The 17,828-nt window shown below is 48.7% G+C and overlaps 1 protein-coding gene across 7 annotated transcripts in view; it reads left to right on the top strand.

Annotated features, from left to right (window-relative positions):
* Nucleotides 1–17,828, top strand: part of DDX4 (DEAD-box helicase 4) — a 1,597,047-nt gene that overhangs the window by 1,059,375 nt on the left and 519,844 nt on the right. For all 7 annotated transcript variants that reach the window (XM_069222170.1, XM_069222215.1, XM_069222206.1 and 4 more), the window contains one exon: nt 7,853–7,992. In XM_069222170.1, the coding sequence (XP_069078271.1) occupies nt 7,853–7,992 (140 nt within the window). The remainder of the gene's footprint in view (nt 1–7,852; nt 7,993–17,828) is intronic.

The following is a 17,828-nucleotide window of genomic DNA, read 5'->3' on the forward strand; positions in this document are numbered from 1 at the left end:
ACTGAAGTTAGAGCAGCAACAGCACAGATGACGACACAAGGGCAGCAGATCTCGGATATTCAATGGAAACTGGAAGACGCAGAAAACCGCCAGCGGCGGAATAAGTTGAGGATTTTGGGTATAGCGGAGGACCTCGAGGGGCAGGATACTAGGGCCTACATAGCTTCACTTTTAAAGAAAGCATTCCCAGATCTGATCGGGTGGGATTGGGAAAAGGAGATCCAGAGAGCACACCGTTTCCCGTTAATGAGGAAAAAACAAGCCTTGACTCCTACTGGTAGAGACCAGAGCTATCCACGGGCTATTATAGTGTATTTTGGTAATTTTTTATTGAGACAGGCTGTGTTTGAAAAGACTCGCCCCAATTCAAAGGTGATGGTGGAAGGTGTATCATTCTTTAGCAGGCCAGACTTTGCGCATGCCACTGTAGAGAGACGGTGGCGACTCAGGCAGATGATTGCTCAATTCCAAGAGTTGGGGGTGGACGCCTACTTGTTAAGCCCTGCGCGTCTAAAAGTTATCTATAAAACAACCATAAGATTTTTTCTCTCAGAAATCAAGGCAGGGGAATATGTACAGCAACTGAAAACCGGTCAAGTGCAGGGGGTTCGGGAGAAGGGGGGGATGGATTGCTGTAAATAGCCATTTATATGTAAATGTATGTGATACTGATTTGGGGTAGGCAAACCCCACCTTCTCTCCGTTTTCTACTCCCCTATTTTTCTTTGTATCTATTTATCTCTTTTTTTTGCCTTTGTTCGACTGTTTCTGGTCAAGGGTATTGATTGGGAGGGTGAAGACGAGGGGCCGCGGGTAAGGATTGGCAAGCCATAGATGTGTGAAGGTGTTTTACGCATGGGTGGGCTAACGGGACTGGCAAATACCATCTTACAGGCTCAGGAGCCCGGCAATTCCATTTGTAGGGGTTAGGGTTGGGGGGTGGGTTAGAGGAGGGCAGGGGGGGTTACAGGGACAAAAAGGATAATGGGACACACAGCAGGGGGAGTGGGGATGGCTCTCATCAGTGGAAAAGGGGTCAGGTCGTGAAAGCAGCAAAGTTGAATGGGGCATACAGGGGAGCCAGAAGGATTAACATCCATAAAAATGGGGCAGGAAAGTGAAATACGTATTGCCACAGTAAATGTTTGTGGGCTCAATAATAATAAAAAGCGGCAGCTTGTAGGAGAGGTTTTCAAGCCATGGAACGTCGATATTATTTGTATGCAGGAAACACATATTCCAGGTACACAAAAGCAGCTAAAGGAGTTTTATGGGTGGAACACACAACCACTAGAGGGGTCGCGATATTAACTCGGTTCAGAACTTTGGTTATACATAAACAATTTGCTGATAAATTCGGCAGGCTGGCTCTGTTGGAATGTTCGGTTAAGGGGCTAAGGTTCACTATATGTTCTATTTACGGATCCAACACAGATGATCCAGAGATACTGGAATCGCTTAATTTAGAACTTACGACTTGGGCAAAGCCTATTATAATGTGTTGAGATTTCAATATACATTTAGATAATAAAGAATCCATTCAGGAACAAACACTCTACCTGGGTAGAAAGAATAAAGTTTTTAGGGCACTTCAGTCATTGGCCATTAATCATGGCCTGATCGACGCCTGGCAGTTTTGCCCGCAGGATCCAGGGTTCACCTTTTTCTCTGCCCCGCATAAGAAGCTGGTCAGGTTAGACTACTTTTTTGTGACAGCCTCTCTACAAAATCAAATAAGGGTCAACAGACTTCCTAGAATCATATCAGATCATAACCCACTGGTTTTGGCTATGGAGATTGGGAGAAAGGGTCTGCAGCCTAGATCTTGGACATTTGATAGGGCACTATTAGCTGATCCAGGGTATATTCAAAAAGTGAAGGAATGGATCCCGGAATTTTTCAAGATAAATCAGGGCTCTGCTTCTTGCCAGACAGTTTGGGATACATTTAAAGCTGCTGTCAGAGGCGAAACCCTGAGCTACGGGTTAAGAAAGGAGAAAATACGCATGGATCAGTTAAAATTAGTTCAGACAAAGTTGGCTATAGCAGAGCAGCAACTAGGGGAGGTGATCTGTAGCGGAGTAGAGATTTCTGACATTTTGGGTGAGGTGAATATCATTAAGGCAAAAGCCACTAAGATTTTTATGGATAAGGTTGCTGCAAAATTTTTAGTATATTGCCAGGAATGCTATGAGTATAGCGGGAAAGTTGGCCAACAGCTGGCCTTAAGAATAAGACAAAAGCAGTTATTCGGGAACATTAAAAGTTTAGTGAATGAAGAGAGGCGGCTGGTACACAACGGCCCAGAGATCATGGAAGTTTTTAGACGATTCTTTCAAAAATTATATACCCAGGAAGAACAGCCTCAAGAAGAGGAAGGGATTGATGCTACGGGCAATGAGATACTAGACCAGTTAAGAGAGGAAGATAAGGCAGCTTTAGAAGCACCTATGACATTGGAAGAATTGGATATAGCAACTCGCGCCCTGGCAAGCGGGAAGGCGGCAGGGGGGGATTTAATTCCACTAGAATTCTATAAAGTTTTTTTTGTGGAGATATGTAAACAGCTGATCAGCCTATTTATCGAAGTACAGGCAGGGGCTCCTCAACCGGCCTCCTGCGGGGAGGCCAAGATAGTAGTCTTTCTGAAAAAGGACAAGGAACCCACCCAGCCTGGTTCATATCGCCCAATTTCTCTAATTAATAGTGATGCCAAAATTTATGCTAAAATACTTGCTAGCCGCCTGAGTTTGGTAATCTCAGGTTTAGTATCTCCATGGCAGCATGGCTTTATCCCGGGGAAGAGCACGGCAGATCATATAAGACGAGTCATCACGTTACTTGACGTTAGTGCAACAGTCAAGCTTCCCATGGCAGTAATCTTGCTAGATGCAGAAAAAGCCTTCGATCGGGTTCACTGGCCCTTTTTATGGGCTGTCCTGCGTAAAAACAACATCGGTCCTGGGTTTGTTAAAGCAATTCAACAGCTCTATCATAAACCAACGGCTACGATACAAGTTGCCGGTCTAAAGTCGACTTCAATCAGTATTGAGAGAGGTACACGACAAGGGTGCCCGTGTTCACCATTGCTTTTTGCGCTATATATTGACCCCTTGATCAGGAGAATGATCAGGAATGATCGGATCATTCCAGTCTCATTGAGAGAGGGGTGTATTATGATCTTAGCATATGCAGACGATATTGCGGTGGTGACCACGGACCCCAGGACGGCTATATTGGAAATAGAGCAGGAAGCCCTGCAGTTTGGGAAAAGATCTGGCTATTTGTTGAACAAAAGTAAATGCCAAATGTTGGTGAATGAATCAGTAGATTTTAAGAATGAGCTGGTACAGACACAGGTTCAATATTTAGGTGTTAAACTTACAGCAAACCTTGACGAAGTGGTGAAAATAAACATGGCCCCGATTTTAACGAAGGGTAGGAAAGATCTTGCTCGCATTAACAACCTACACTTGTCACTCATGGGACGCTGCAACGTGATTAAAATGGTGTTTTTACCCAAAGTACTCTAACTTTTTAGAACAATCCCCCTAGAGATTGGGCAAGACTGGTTCAAACTAATAGAGGGATTGGTTAATAGCTTCATTTGGTCCTATACAAAACCGCGCCGGGCTTTCCTTTATATGACTCTTCCAAGAGAGAAAGGTGGGTGGGCACTTCCCAGTTTTAAACTTTATTATCTGGCAGCAGTGCTGCAGTATGCACAGGCACTTTATGTTACGGATAGATCCGGGCAAGATGCTCTCCCTTCGATATATACCCTGATTTTGGGCAAAGAAGCAGACGCAGTCTTTTTGCGGATTTTGGAACCCAGCTATTACAAAAAGGTTAAATTTAAGGTAATTCATGCTGCATTTAAGGCATGGACTCAGGTTAAGCGCAAGATAGGTATAGGAAGAATCTGCTACTACACTCCCCTGTGGAATACTCCTACGTTTCCAGCGATATTTAAAGACCACTACTGTTTGAGGTGGAGTAATCGTGGCATTCATAAAGTCGGGGACCTTTTCCATTCTGGCAGCCACTTTAAATCATTTGAGGAACTGAGCGTGGAATTTGCGCTGGAGAAAAGAGATTTTTTTACATTTTTACAGATTAGAGCCTTTTTACTAACTAGCATGACCCAAGGTTGGCGCATAGACAAGATTAAGCTAATGGAAGTTTCACAATATCCCACTAGCTGCGGCATTAAAAACCTGTATCCATTGCTTTTAAACGCTATACAGGATGACCTGGCTTTACTTGTCAAAAAAATGGGAAGGACGGGTTGGAGCTAAAGAGGCAGAGGTTTGTGAGTCTATAGAAATGGCACGGACTGTCTTATTGTCTGCGTGCCCGCAAGCTCAACATTTTATGGTATTGTATAATCTATATTACACACCTGCTAAGATTGCGAGCTGGGGTAAAACGGTGGGAATCATTTGTCCACGATGTGGTTGCCCGAAAGCAGATCTCTGTCATATGTTCTTTGAATGTGAAAAATTAGAAAGTTTGATTACCGGGATATCCGATATATTGAAGAAAATCTTGAAACAGGCTATCTATCTGACACCTCAAATGGTTTTGTTGGGAGTTGATCATTCAGTCTGTAATAGTCAAGATAATTATTTCCTGTTCATAGCAATGTCTGTATTTCGCAGCTGCATAGCATCTTTGTGGCGGGATGTAGACCCCCCACGATTTAATCAATGGCTTTCACGACTTTTATCTATGTATCACCTGGAGAATAGCCTGTATGAACTAAAAGGAGCCGCGGCCGGTAAAAGACTCACTAGAGTTTGGGCACCCTTTTCTGCATGGCTCTTGGGCCCCGAGAATATGTTAGCTAAATAATGAATTCTATATGAGATCTCCAAAAGTACAAACTACGATTATTGATTAGAATGCGTCTTTCTTCTGTATGCCAACATTGATGTACCCATGTTTTTGTGCTGCAAACATGTAACCTGCTGCGTGTTCTTAAAAAAAAGAAAAACTTTTTTTTTTTTTTTTTTAAAAGTGGTCCCCGGGTCCCTCCATTGTTTCCAATCTAAAACCCGACGCCTGTTTGCACACTGCACCCGGCCGCCCCTGTGCCGCTGAGGGTGTACTTTCTGTGCCTTCTTGTGTCCCCCCTGGTGCTCTACAAAACCCCAGGGCACCCCCGGGATGCAAGTACTTACCAGCTGGCAGACTGGAACCGGAGCACCCCTGTTCCCCATAGGCACCTATGTGTTTTGGGCACCTCTTTGACCTCTGCACCTGACCGGCCCTGAGCTGCTGGTGTGGTAACTTGGGGTTGCCTTAAACCCCCAACGGTGGGCTGCCTATGACCCAAACTTGAGACTTGTAAGTCCTGTACTTACTTTCAAAACTAACCTTTACTTGCCTCCCCCCCAGGAACTGTTGATTTTTGCACTGTGTCCACTTTGAAAATAGCTTATTGCTGTTTTTACAAAGACTGTACGTGATATTGCTTTCATTCAAAGTTCCTAAAGTATCTAAGTGAAGTACCTTACATTTAAAGTATTAACTGTAAATCTTGAACCTGTAGTTCTTAAAATAAACTAAGAAAATATATTTTTCAATATAAAAACCTATTGGCCTGGAGTACGTCTTTGAGTGTGTGTTCCTCATTTATTGCCTATGTGTGTGTACAACAAATGCTTAACACTACCCTCTGATAAGCCTACTGCTCGACCACACTACCACAAAATAGAGCATTAGAATGATCTACTTTTGCCACTATCTTACCGCTAAGGGGAACCCTTGGACTCTGTGCACACTATCTCTCACTTTGAGATAGTATATACAGAGCCAACTTCCTACAATGACCAACTGTTTTTGGGATATGTGGGAATAAAGAAAGATAGTGCTGACAGAAACAAACCATTTTGCTGGGTCGTTCTCTATCTAAAAATCTGCTAGGCTCTGGCTAAAAAGCCCATTCCATCAGAGGAAAAGCTGCGACCACAGCGTTACCTCGTGGAGTCCCAGTCCTGGACATCTACCAGGCAGCGGTGTGGATGTCCTTACCCACGTTTACTAAACACTACTGCCTGGACAGTCGGGTCCGTTAAGCTCATTTTGCCCATTTGGTACTGCAGGACTTTTTATAGTTTAGAAAATTTGTCCGTAGCCCACTGCCAGGAGGATATGGCTACGGTATCTATTCAAAGATAAAGAATTTGCAGATAAGTCTATCAGATGAAAAAGATACTGACCTTTGGTAACTCATTATCTGGTAGAGATTATATCTAGTTGCACATTCCTCACACCCATTCATGCCTTCCTGATCTGTAGACAGATTTCTGGGATCAGGGTGATCCCTTTTCAAGGCCCTAGATTTGTCAAACAATTGTCAGTTTTCTTCATGGCTCTGCGCTTCTGACTTGGAAGGTCGTGAAGAAAATAACTGACTTCCACATGCCTGGGTGGTGCCTATATAGGTGAGCGCGACATCACATCCGCCACCAATGACAGACGACTCCATTCGAAACCTAATAGAGCCACCTGCAAGTGTATTGGTCAAGCAAAAGTTTGCGGATCCAGCCTGACACTGGGAAATTCAAAGGTAAGGAATCTGCAACTTGAAATGGTCTCTACCAGATAATGCGTTACCGAAGGTTAGTAACTTGTTCATATTGGTTTATACTTGCCATCTGCTATTTGTGCAATTAGCTTAGGGATTGTACAAATACTGTAGCTCAGTGGTTTTGAACCCTTTAACCTCTGTGGACCCCCACTTTATCATTACTGAAATGCGGGGACTCCCGCTAAATCATAATCCAGGGACCCTCATACTGGGTCATTACTGGAAGCCGTGGACCCAGGCTTCAACACTGTTGAGGATTTGAACTGCAAAACAATTAACAAAAAATAAAGAAAAAAGCATTCATTAAACACACCCTCGAATGAAAACACATTTTATTTAATTTGCAAACAAATATAAATTACAAAAAGTAATTTTAATAGGAAAGTGGGAACATTTCTTAATTCAGTTGAAGCCACACATTGTCCATATTATTTTATGTTTGCTGCACTGCTTCCACAAATCAATCTAAGGATACTCATTTAATTTTTAGCTTCCAATTACAAATCCCTTGACATTTACAGTACATTAAAAAAAATTCAGTTGTACATTTCACCACTTTGTTTATACTACACTTTATTAATCTGTTAATAGTATTTTTTTTTTTTAAGCTGTCATGGACCCCCCTGAGGAAGCTTCACAAATCCCAGGGCTCCCCGGACCACAGGTTAGGAACCACTGCTTGTTACTCTAATTCAAACATGATGATCTATGAAAGATAAAATACTGGAGAAGAAAATAAGTTACTTGCCTGTAACTGCAGTTCTCTGTTTTTGGTATCCTTCAGAGATCCACCTGCAACCCACCTTCTTTCCCTTAGAGACTTCCCTTATTACTAGAGGAGTACCTTTCCCACTAGTGATTGACAATCTGAGGAACTCTGCTTCTGTACAAAGAGTTGTAGAGGGTGCTGTCGCCTGATTGTCTGGAGTTTGGTTCCGTTAAAAGGGTGCATGGATAGGATAATAAAGGGATTGTTTCATTGCCATTATAGACTATGGTAACTTTATGTACTGCTTTATTTTCATACAGTGGGACTCCCACTTCACGGGGAATGATTGAAGTATGTGAATCTATGTAAGATACCAATACTGGAGAATTACAGTTACAGGTAAGTAACTTATTTTCTTTTGTGCAGGTTTTACTGTGCATAGTAGCAGTTAGAGTTTGATAAAATTGTATTGAATACGGATTTACTATTAACGTAAAAAAGGTCTAATTGCTATAACTCAAGTATAATTTACTCTGTTTTAAAAACAGCCAGGGTGACTTATGTGCCGCCTCCGCCTCCTGATACTGAAGATGGCATATTTGCTCATTATCAGACTGGTATTAACTTTGACAAGTATGATGACATCCTCACCGATGTCAGTGGAATTAATCCGCCGCCAGCAATACTGGTAAGTCTAGTATTACGAGTTATTAAAAGCTTTGTTAGTCTTGTATGACTATAAATGTGATTTTCATTGTGACTTTTATAATAATTACAGCATTGCATAAATACATAATTAAAAAAAAAAATTATCATCCAGATAACTTGCTCATTTACCTCACTTCATGCCTCCCTTTGCTTCATGAATGACATATATCAAATGTTATTGTAGGACTGAATTATATATGCATAACGCCCCTTTATTTCATGCCTTGCTTCCACTTAACTTGCCCTGAGGACTATAAGAACTTCTAATTACTGTTTGTAGGAAGTTGCCTCTGTATATACTATCTCAAAGTGAGAGATAGTGTGCACGGAGTCTAAGGGATTCCCTTAGAGGTTGATAGTGGCAATAATAGATAATACTAATGCTCTATTTTCTGGTAGTGTGGTCGAGCTGTAGGCTTATCAGAGGGTAGTGTTAAGCACAGGGTTAAAGGCAGCAGCTCTTTATTAATGGGACTAGAGTAGAGGCCCTGCGGGATACAGGTGCCAGTGTCACTATGGTGACAGACAAACTGGTTTCCCCAGGACAATACCTGACTGGACAAACTTATCCAGTCACCAGTGCTGAAAAGCAGACTAAAGTACATCCCATGGCTATGGTAACTTTAGAATGGGGAGGGGTCACTGGCCTGAAACTGGTGGTAGTCTCTTCTGCTATACCAGTAGAATGTCTGCTTGGAAATGATCTGGAGTCCTCAGCATGGGCTGAGGTAGAACTCAAAAGCCATGCTGGGTATCCCTGAACTGGTGAGTGTCAAGACTAGGGCACAGTGCAGAGCTCAGGGTGAAAAAAGTGTTGGAGCCTGGAATAATGGCCCAACCTTCCAAGAAAAAAAGGAAAGACTGGGGAACCAGCTTCAGCACAGAAAAAGAAACAGAACCTCTCTTCTCAGGAAGAAGTTCTATCCCCTGAGGGAACTGAGCTTATGGAGTTACCAGGTTGAGCTCTTGCGCCCAAGGGGGCCCTCAAGGGAACAGCTGTGCAAGGGGCAAGAAACTTGTCCCTCTCTTGAAGGCCTGTGACAGCAAGCTGCTGAACAAGAAAAAGGAATTGTCAGTGCAACACACAGGGTCTGTTGGGAAGATGGACTCCTTTACACTGAGGCAAGAGATCCCAAACCTAGTGCCACTAGGAGAGTGGTAGTGCCTCAGGAGTTTAGGGAGTTCATTCTGACCTTAGCCCATGACATTACCCTTCCTGGGCATTTGGGACAAACCAAGACATGGGAGCGGTTAGTCAACAATTTCTATTGGCCCAGTATGTCCCAGAAGGTAAGGGAGGTTTGTGCCTCCTGTGCCACCTGTCAAGCCAGTGGTAAGACAGGTGGCCATCCAAAGGCCCCTCACCATTCCACTTCCAGTGGTGGGGGTCCCCTTTGAAAGAGTGGGAGTGGATATAGTGGGTCCACTTGAACCTCCCACAGCATCAGGGAATCAGTATATCCTAGTAGTAGTGGATCATGCTACTAGGTACCCTGAGGCAAATTCCCCTTAGGGCCACTACTGCCCCTGCAGTAGCCAATCAATCAATCAATTGATTTGTAAAGCGCGCTACATACCCGTGAGGGTTTCAAGGCGCTGGGGGGGGATGGGGGGGTGCTGCTGCTTCTGCTCGAAGAGCCAAGTCTTGAGTAGTTTTCTGAAGGAAAGAAGGTCCTGGGTCTGTCGTAGATCCGGCGGGAGGGTGTTCCAGGTCTTGGCGGCGAGGTAAGAGAATGATCTGCCGCCGGAAGATTTGCGTCGGATGCGGGGGACGGAGGCGAGGGCGAGGTTAGCGGAGCGGAGATGCCGGGTGGGGGTGTAGAAGCTGAGTCTGTTGTTCAGGTATGATCGTCCTGTGTTGTGGAGTGCCTTGTGTGCGTGGGTGAGGAGCTTGAAGGTGATCCTCTTGTTGACGGGGAGCCAGTGAAGGTCTCTTAGGTTGGGGATGATGTGGCAGTGGTGAGGGATGTTGAGGATGAGTCGGGCAGAGGCGTTTTGGATGCGTTGGAGGAGTTTGGATGAGATACCGGTGTAGAGAGCGTTGCCGTAGTCGAGTCTGTTGCTGACGAGGGCCGGGGTTACTGTTTTTCTTGTTTCTGTTGGGATCCATTTGTAAATTCTGCAAAGCATGCAGAGGGTGTTGGAGGAGGAGATGGCGCTGACATGGAGAGTGCGGAGTCGAAGTGAAGCCGAGGTTTCGTGCGCGGTCGGTGGGGGACCCAGCGTGGACGGCCACCATGAGTTGTCCCAGGCGGAGGGGGTGCGCCCAAGGATGAGGACCTCTGTTTTGTCCAAGTTCAGTTTTAGCCTGCTGTCTCTCATCCAGTCGGCGATGGCTTTTAGTCCCTCGTGGAGGTTAGTTTTGGCGGTGTGTGGGTCCTTGGTGAGGGAAAGGATGAGATGGGTGTCGTCGGCGTAGGAGATGATGTTGAGGTTGTACTGACGGGCCACTAGTGCGAGGGGGGCCATGTAGATGTTGAATAGCTGAGGGATGAGCCCTGGGGTATGCCGCAGATGATGTTGAAGGCTTTGGATTGGTACGGGGGAGGCGGACTCTTTGAGTTCTACCGGCGAGGAAGGATGCGGTCCATTCGAGGGCCTGGTCCTGGATTCCTGCTGCGTGGAGGCGGGATTTTAGGGTGTGGTGACATTTGGTGTCAAAGGCGGCTGATAGGTCTAGGAGGATGAGGGCTGATGTTTCTCCATTGTCGAGGTGGCTTCTGATGTCGTCTGTGGCGGCAAGGAGGGTGGTTTCGGTGCTGTGGTTGCATCTGAAGCCGGACTAGGAGGGGTCAAGGATGTTGTTGTCTTCGAGGTACCGAGTGAGCTGAGTGTTGACGATTTTCTCGATGACCTTAGCCGGGAACGGGAGCAGAGAGATGGGCCGGAAGTTTTTCAGGTCCTTGGGTCCACCTTTGTTTTTTTGAGAATGGCATTAATTTCTGCGTGTTTCCAGCTGTCCGGGAATCTGGCAGTTTCGAAGGAGATGTGGATGGCTTTCCTTAGGTGTGGTGCGATGGCCGTGTCTGCTTTGTTGAAGATGTGGTGTGGGCAGGGGTCTGATGGTGATCCGGAGTGGATGGAGTTCATGATTTTGCAGGTTTCGTCATCGCTGATGTTGGTCCAGGAGGACAGTCGGCTGGAGTGGGTGAAGTTCATGGTGGGTGGGGTAGGAACGCCTGGAGTGTGAGGGGAGTTGAAGCTGTCGTGGATGTCCGTGATTTTTCAGTGGAAGGCGGTTGCTAGGGCGTGTCAAAGTTCTTGAGAGGGGGTGATGTTGTTGGCGGTGGCGTTAGAGGGTTGGAGAGTTCTTTTTTGATGCTGAAAAGTTCCTTGCAGTCGTGGGTGTTGTTTTATAAGCGGGTTTTGAAGGAGGATCTTTTTGCTAGCCTGATGAGTTGGTGGTGTTTGCGTGTGGCATCCTTGAGGGCCGTGTGGTTGTCTGGAGTGTGTTCGAGTAGCCATATTTGCTTCAGTTTTCGTCAGTGGCGTTTGGAGGCTTGGAGGTCGTCGGTGAACCAGGGGGCTTTTTTGTTGATGTGGTTGTTGGAGGGTTTTCTGAGTGGAGCAAGGTGGCCGGTGATCCATAGCTTGAGGTTGTGTGCTGCGATGTCAGGGTCGGTGGAGTTGACGGGCAGTTTCTGGGATAGGGTGTTGATTAGTTGAAGTTCGGTGACTTTGCCCCATCGGCGGTGGGGTGGTGGTTCGGTGAGGTGGTGTTCTGTCTGTTTCTTGAAGGTGAAGTGAATGCATTGGTGGTCGGTCCAGTAGAGTTCGGTGGTATGGTTGAAGGTGACGTGGTTGCTTGTGGAGAAGATGGGGTCAAGGGTGTGACCGGCTGTGTGGGTGCGTGTGTTGACGAGCTGTGTGAAGCCGAGGTTGGTGAGGTTTTCGGTCAGGGTGGTTGAGTTGGTGTCATTGTTGTTTTCGAGGTGAAAGTTCAGGTCCCCGAGGAGGATGTAGTCCGTGGAGGCGAGTGCGTGGGTGCTGGCCAGGTCGGCAATGGCGTTGCTGAAGGGTGCCCTGGGTCCTGGGGGTCTATAGATGAGTATTCCTCTGAGCATGGTGTTGGGGTCGGTGCGGATTTGGAAGTGAAGGAGTTCGGCGGCGCTGAAGGAGTCGTCCGGGGTGGCTTTGTGGACGATGGCTATGCCTCCTCCGGTTCTGTTTGTGCAGTCTCAGCGAGCTACTTTGTATCCGTTTGGGATGGCTTTGGCGATGTCGGGTGCTGAGGAGTCGTTCCACCAGGTTTTGGTTAGTAAGGCCACGTCCGGGGAGGTGGAGTCAAGAAGCTCCCAGACTTCGATGGCGTTCTGGAGTGCTGAGCCGGTGTTGAGGAGTATGCAGTGGAGGTGGCTGGTCTTGATCCTTCGAGGTATGTGGGCTCTGTTGCAGGTGAAGCTGCAGTTGTGGCAGGAGAAGGGTCCGTGCGTGCTCTTTGGAGAGGTCTGGAAGCAGGTGGTGTTGAGTGCGCGGAGGGTGTCTGCGTTGTAGCAAATGCTGGCGGGGTGGCTGTTGCCGGGGCCAGGGTTTCTGGCGCTGGGTGCGGTCCAGGTGCAGATGGGCTTGCCTTTGGCCCGCCTGCGCCGAGGCTGCCATAAGAGGAGGGGAGGGTGGGAGTGGCAGCGGGGAGGCGGGAGGGCCTGGCGAATGAGAGGGCTGGAGGGAGGGGACGCAGCAGCGGGAAAAAGGCAAAAGGAACGGTGAGAAGGAGGGGGGAGGCGGCAGGGGGTAGGCGGGAGGGGCCGCAGGGGACGCAGCAGCGGGAAAAAGGCAGAAGGAACGGTGAGAAGGAGGGGGGAGGCGGGAGGGGCCGCAGGGGACGCAGCGGCGGGTAAAAAGTCAACAGCAAGGAAGCGGGATGGAGCACGGAAAGCGGAGCGGGGAGCAGCCAAAGCACTCATTGGTATTTTTACCAGAGTGGGATTTCCTAAGAAGGTTGTTTCTGACAGAGGTACCAACTTCATGTCAGCTTACCTGAAACATATGTGGAATGAGTGTGGGGTGACTTACAAATTCGCCACACCATATCACCCAAAATCCAATGGTCTTGTTGAGAGATTTAACAAGACATTGAAGGGCATGATCATGGGGCTCCCTGAAAAACTCAAAAGGAGATGGGATACCCTCTTGCCATGCCTGCTTTTCGCCTACAGAGAGGTGCCTCAGAAGGGAGTAGGGTGTTCCCCCCCTTTGAACTTCTGTTTGGCCATCCTATAAGGGGACCACTAGCCCTTGTGAAAGAAGGCTGGAAGAGACCCCTCCATAAGCCTAAGCAAGATATAGTGGACTATGTACTAGGCCTACGTACAAGGATGGCAGAGTACATGGAAAAGGCAAGTAAAAACCTTGAGCCCAGCCAACAACTCCATAAGATGTGGTATGACCAAAAGGCTGCTATGGTTGAGTTTCAGCCAGGGTAGAAAGTCTGGGTTCTGGAGCCTGTGGTGGTTCGGTTCCTTCAGGGCCTGGGGGCTGCGGTTGCAGTGTTGGTTATAGGCGTCGGGTCCCTTGTTCCAGGCAGTCACTGTCAGGGGGAGCCTCTGGATTCTCTCTGCAGGTGTCGCTGTGGGGTCTCAGGGGGGTCGTCTCTGGTTACTCACGGGCTCGCGGTTGCCGGGTAGTCCTCCCTGAGGTGTTGGTTCTCTAAATCTCGAGCCGGGGGTGTCGGGTGCAGAGTGAGAAGTCTCACGCTTCCGTCGGGAAACATGCAGTCTTTGAAAGTTGCTTCTTTGTTGCAAAGAAGTAGCTGGTTTTGAACAGGGCCGCTGTTAACAGGAGTTTCTTGGTCCTTTAGTCCAGGGCAGTCCTCTGAGGCTTCAGAGGTCGCTGGTCCCTGTCGGATGCGTCGCTGGTTGCAGGTTTTTGAAGTTGGATACAGGCCGGTAGGGCTGGGGCCAAAGCAGTTGTCGTCTTCCTCCTTCTCTGCAGGCTTGTAGGTTAGCAGTCCTTCTTGTTTCTTCAGGTTGCAGGAATCTGATTTCCTGGGATCTGGGGTGCCCCTAAATACTAAATCTAGGGGTGTGTTTAGGTCTGGGAGGGCAGTAGCCAATGGCTACTGTCCTGAAGGGTGGCTACACCCTCTTTGTGCCTCCTCCCTATGGGAAGGGGAGCACATCCCTAATCCTATTGGGGGAATCCTCCAAAACTAAGATTCAGGATTTCTAAAGGCAGGGGTCACCTCAGCTCAGGACACCTTAGGGGCTGTCCTGGCTGGTGGGTGACTCCTCCTTATTTTTCTCATTATCTCCTCCAGCCCACCGCCAAAAGTGGGGCAGTGGCCGGAGGGGCGGGCATCTCCACTAGCTGGGATGCCCTGGGGCGCTGTAACAAAAGGGGTGAGCCTTTGAGGCTCACTGCCAGGTGTTACAGTTCCTGTAGGGGAGGTGAGAAGCACCTCCACCTAGTACAGGCTTTGTTCCTGGCCACAGAGTGACAAAAACACTCTGCCCATTTGGCCAGCAACATGTCCGGTGTGTGGCAGGCTGGCAGAAACTGGTCAGCCTACACTAGAAGTCGAATTGGTATTCAGGGGGCATCTCTAGGATGCCCTCTGTGTTTATGTTATAATAAATTGCACACTGGCATCAGTGTGCATTTATTGTGCTGAGACATTTGATACCAAACTTCCCAGTTTTCAGTGCAGCCATTATGGTGCTGTGGAGTCCGTGTTTGACAGACTCCCAGACCATATACTCTTATGGCTACCCTGCACTTACAATTTCTGATGGATACAACTACCTGTGGATTCCTCACCTAATGAATACTCCCATGGCGCCAGCATTCGACGGAAATCTTCTTACTAGTCTCTGCACGTCGACGAGGACGTCACTCTAGCCCACGCAACGCCGTCTGACGTCATACAGGCAATAAGAGGTCCTCGACGACGTGCCGACGTCAGTTCCCTTTTTTCCGTGCATTCGAAACGGTTATCTTCGAGGGAGCAACTGTTACTTTTGTGGTTACAGTGTATTTTTGCTGCGTAGTCTTTCGCTGTGGTAATAATGTCGCAGAGAAAGTCTGGATTCAAGCCTTGTCGTGAGTGTGGAGGCAAGATGTCGGTGACGGATCCTCATTCCGATTGCCTTTGGTGTTTGAGCTCCGACCACGACGTCTCGACTTGTGATTCATGCCAGCACATGAATCCAAAGGCCCTCAAGGAACGTGAGGCGAAGCTGTTTATGGCGAAATCGAAGGAGAAGCATCACAAGAAGTCTTCTTCACCAAGACATCGGCGTCATCGAGACTCCCGGCGCCGTAGAGAATCTCGGCGTCATTCGAAGGAGACTCGTTCCAGGTCTTCGGATCGGCGCCGAAGGACATGGGAGATCAGTCCCACGGTTACGCCGCATCCTTCGACGCCGTTGCCCTCTCCGGCGTCTCCAACTTCACCTGGACAGGCGTCGGTGATTGAGGTATTGGAGCCTCAGGTGTTTTCTCCGGCGTTGCAGACGTCGAGGCCGGCGTCGGGGTCGCCTCCGAGACAGGCACCCCAGTATCCGGCTTTTCCCACCCCTGGAGCCGATAGTTCCGCATTCTTGAATGCGATGTATGCCATCTTCCAACAGATGGCTCCAGGGGGTGCTCCGGCTGGGCCTTTGGCCTTTTCATTGGGTGATCCTGCGCCTCTTCGGCCGGCACCCTTTATGCCCTTTCTCCCTTTTGGGAACGTGGGCTCGGCGCCAGTGTCGGCGCCGGTGGCCGCTCCGGTGGCTTCAGAGGGATTGGCCCCGGGGATCTCCATCCCGTCGACGTCGGGATTTCGGCCTGTGACTCCGGTGGGTCCATCTGCTTCGACTGCTCTTTCGTCAGCGCCGAAGTTACCTGTGGCGCCGGACGCGGCGTCGGTGGCTTCTGAAGATCGGCGCCGATCTTCGACTTCGGCGGAGGCATTGTCGACTCCGCGTATTGAACAACGGCTTCATTCGAGGAGACGTGCTCTCCGTGTATTAGAGGAGCAGGAGTACCAACGAGCCCTGGAGGAAGGAGAGCTAGAGGACTCGGGTGATGGGCTGCGTGGTCTGGAGTCGGCCAGTGGGCTGGACACTTCCCCTGAGTGGGATCTTTCGTCCCCGGGAGAATATACTGAGGAGGCTGCTTCCTTTCACGCAGTGGTACGGAAGGCAGCTAGTTTTTTGGACCTGCCTTTGCCGGTGGTGGAGGCTAAACAAAACCTTCTAACAGAGGTGCTACATCCGGCCTCAGCTGCGGCGGAGCCTCTTTTGCCATTTAATGACGCTCTGCTGGATCCGGTGTTAGAGGTGTGGAAGAGGCCGGCATCTTCCCCAGCAGTTCACAGAGCCGTGGCCAGGAGGTATCGGGCGGCTCCGACTGACCCTGGTTTTCTGTCTAGGCACCCTACGCCGGAGAGCTTGGTGGTGCAGGCCTCCTGTTCATCCAAGTCAGCGCCTGGTTCTTTCCCGACGGTGCCTGGGGACAGAGATTCAAAGAAACTAGAGGCGCAGTCCAAGAAGATTTTTTCGTCCTGCAGTCTGGCGTTGAAGACCACCAACGCAACCTGTATCCTGGGGAGGTATATTCATGCTCTGATGGATGACATTTCCTCATCATTTACAGAGCTTCCCCAGGGTCTTTTGGATGTTGTTTCAAATGCCCAGGCTGCTGCGACCCAGATTATCCAGACGGGACTGGATACGACCGACTCGGTAGACAGAGCAATGGGCACAACTGTGGTGGCAAGGAGGCAGGCCTGGCTCCGTAACTCGGGCTTTTCTGCGGATGTACAGTCCACATTGTTGGATCTCCCGTTTGATGGGGACAAACTGTTTGGAGCCAAGGCTGATTCGGCCTTGGAACGTTTTAAGGAGAGCAGGGCCACGGCTAAGTCGTTAGGGCTCCAAGCTCCTTCTTCCACGGCCTCTTCCAGATTTTTCAGGAGGTTTTGTGGATTTGGGCGTGGCTCTTCCTCCTCTTCCTTTCGGGGAAGATATCAGCAACCTGCCTCTTCCCATCCCTATAGATCTTTTAGAGGGAGAGGTAGGGTCCGCACCAGAGGAGCCTCTCAGCAGCACTCTGCCTCTTCCTCATCCTCTGGCGGGGTGCAGCAGGGGAAGCAGCCTTAGGCTTCCACCATTTCCCACTCACTCCTCTCCTGTAGGGGGAAGATTACAGCATTTTCTCACCAAATGGAAGACTGTTACAACGGACACTTGGGTTCTCAGTATTGTGGGAAAAGGCTACACCTTTCCCTTTCGGGAGTTCCCGCCCCTCATCCCGCCCCGCCCTTCTTATTGTTCAGAAGAACACCTCCTGTTGCTAGAACAGGAGGTACAAGCCCTCCTTTCAAAGGTCGCGGTGGAGTTGGTCCCAGAGCAGGAAAGGGGTCGAGGATGTTACTCAAGGTATTTCCTGATTCCCAAGAAGGATGGTCGTTTGAGACCAATCCTGGACCTGAGGATCTTGAATTGGTTCCTCAAGCAGGAAAAGTTCAAGATGCTGACCCTAGCACAGGTGCTTTTGGCGTTGAACAAGGAAGACTGGATGGTGTCTGTCGACTTGCAGGATGCTTACTTTCATATCCCGATACTCAAGTCACACAGGAAGTATCTCCGGTTTGTGGTGGGATCGCAGCACTATCAGTTTGCGGTCCTTCCGTTTGGTCTTACTTCAGCACCTCGAGTCTTCACGAAGGTGATGTCGGTGGTTGCGGCAGAACTCAGAAGGAAGGGGATAGCAGTATTCCCTTACTTGGACGACTGGTTGATCAAAGCCAAGTCCCCGGAGCTTGTGTCGCATCATCTGCAGTCAACAACCCAGTTGTTGTTCGACCTGGGTTTTTCGGTGAACGAGCCCAAA

Source organism: Pleurodeles waltl, chromosome 1_1 (genome assembly GCF_031143425.1).
Source record: "Pleurodeles waltl isolate 20211129_DDA chromosome 1_1, aPleWal1.hap1.20221129, whole genome shotgun sequence".
Classification (NCBI taxonomy): domain Eukaryota; kingdom Metazoa; phylum Chordata; class Amphibia; order Caudata; family Salamandridae; genus Pleurodeles; species Pleurodeles waltl.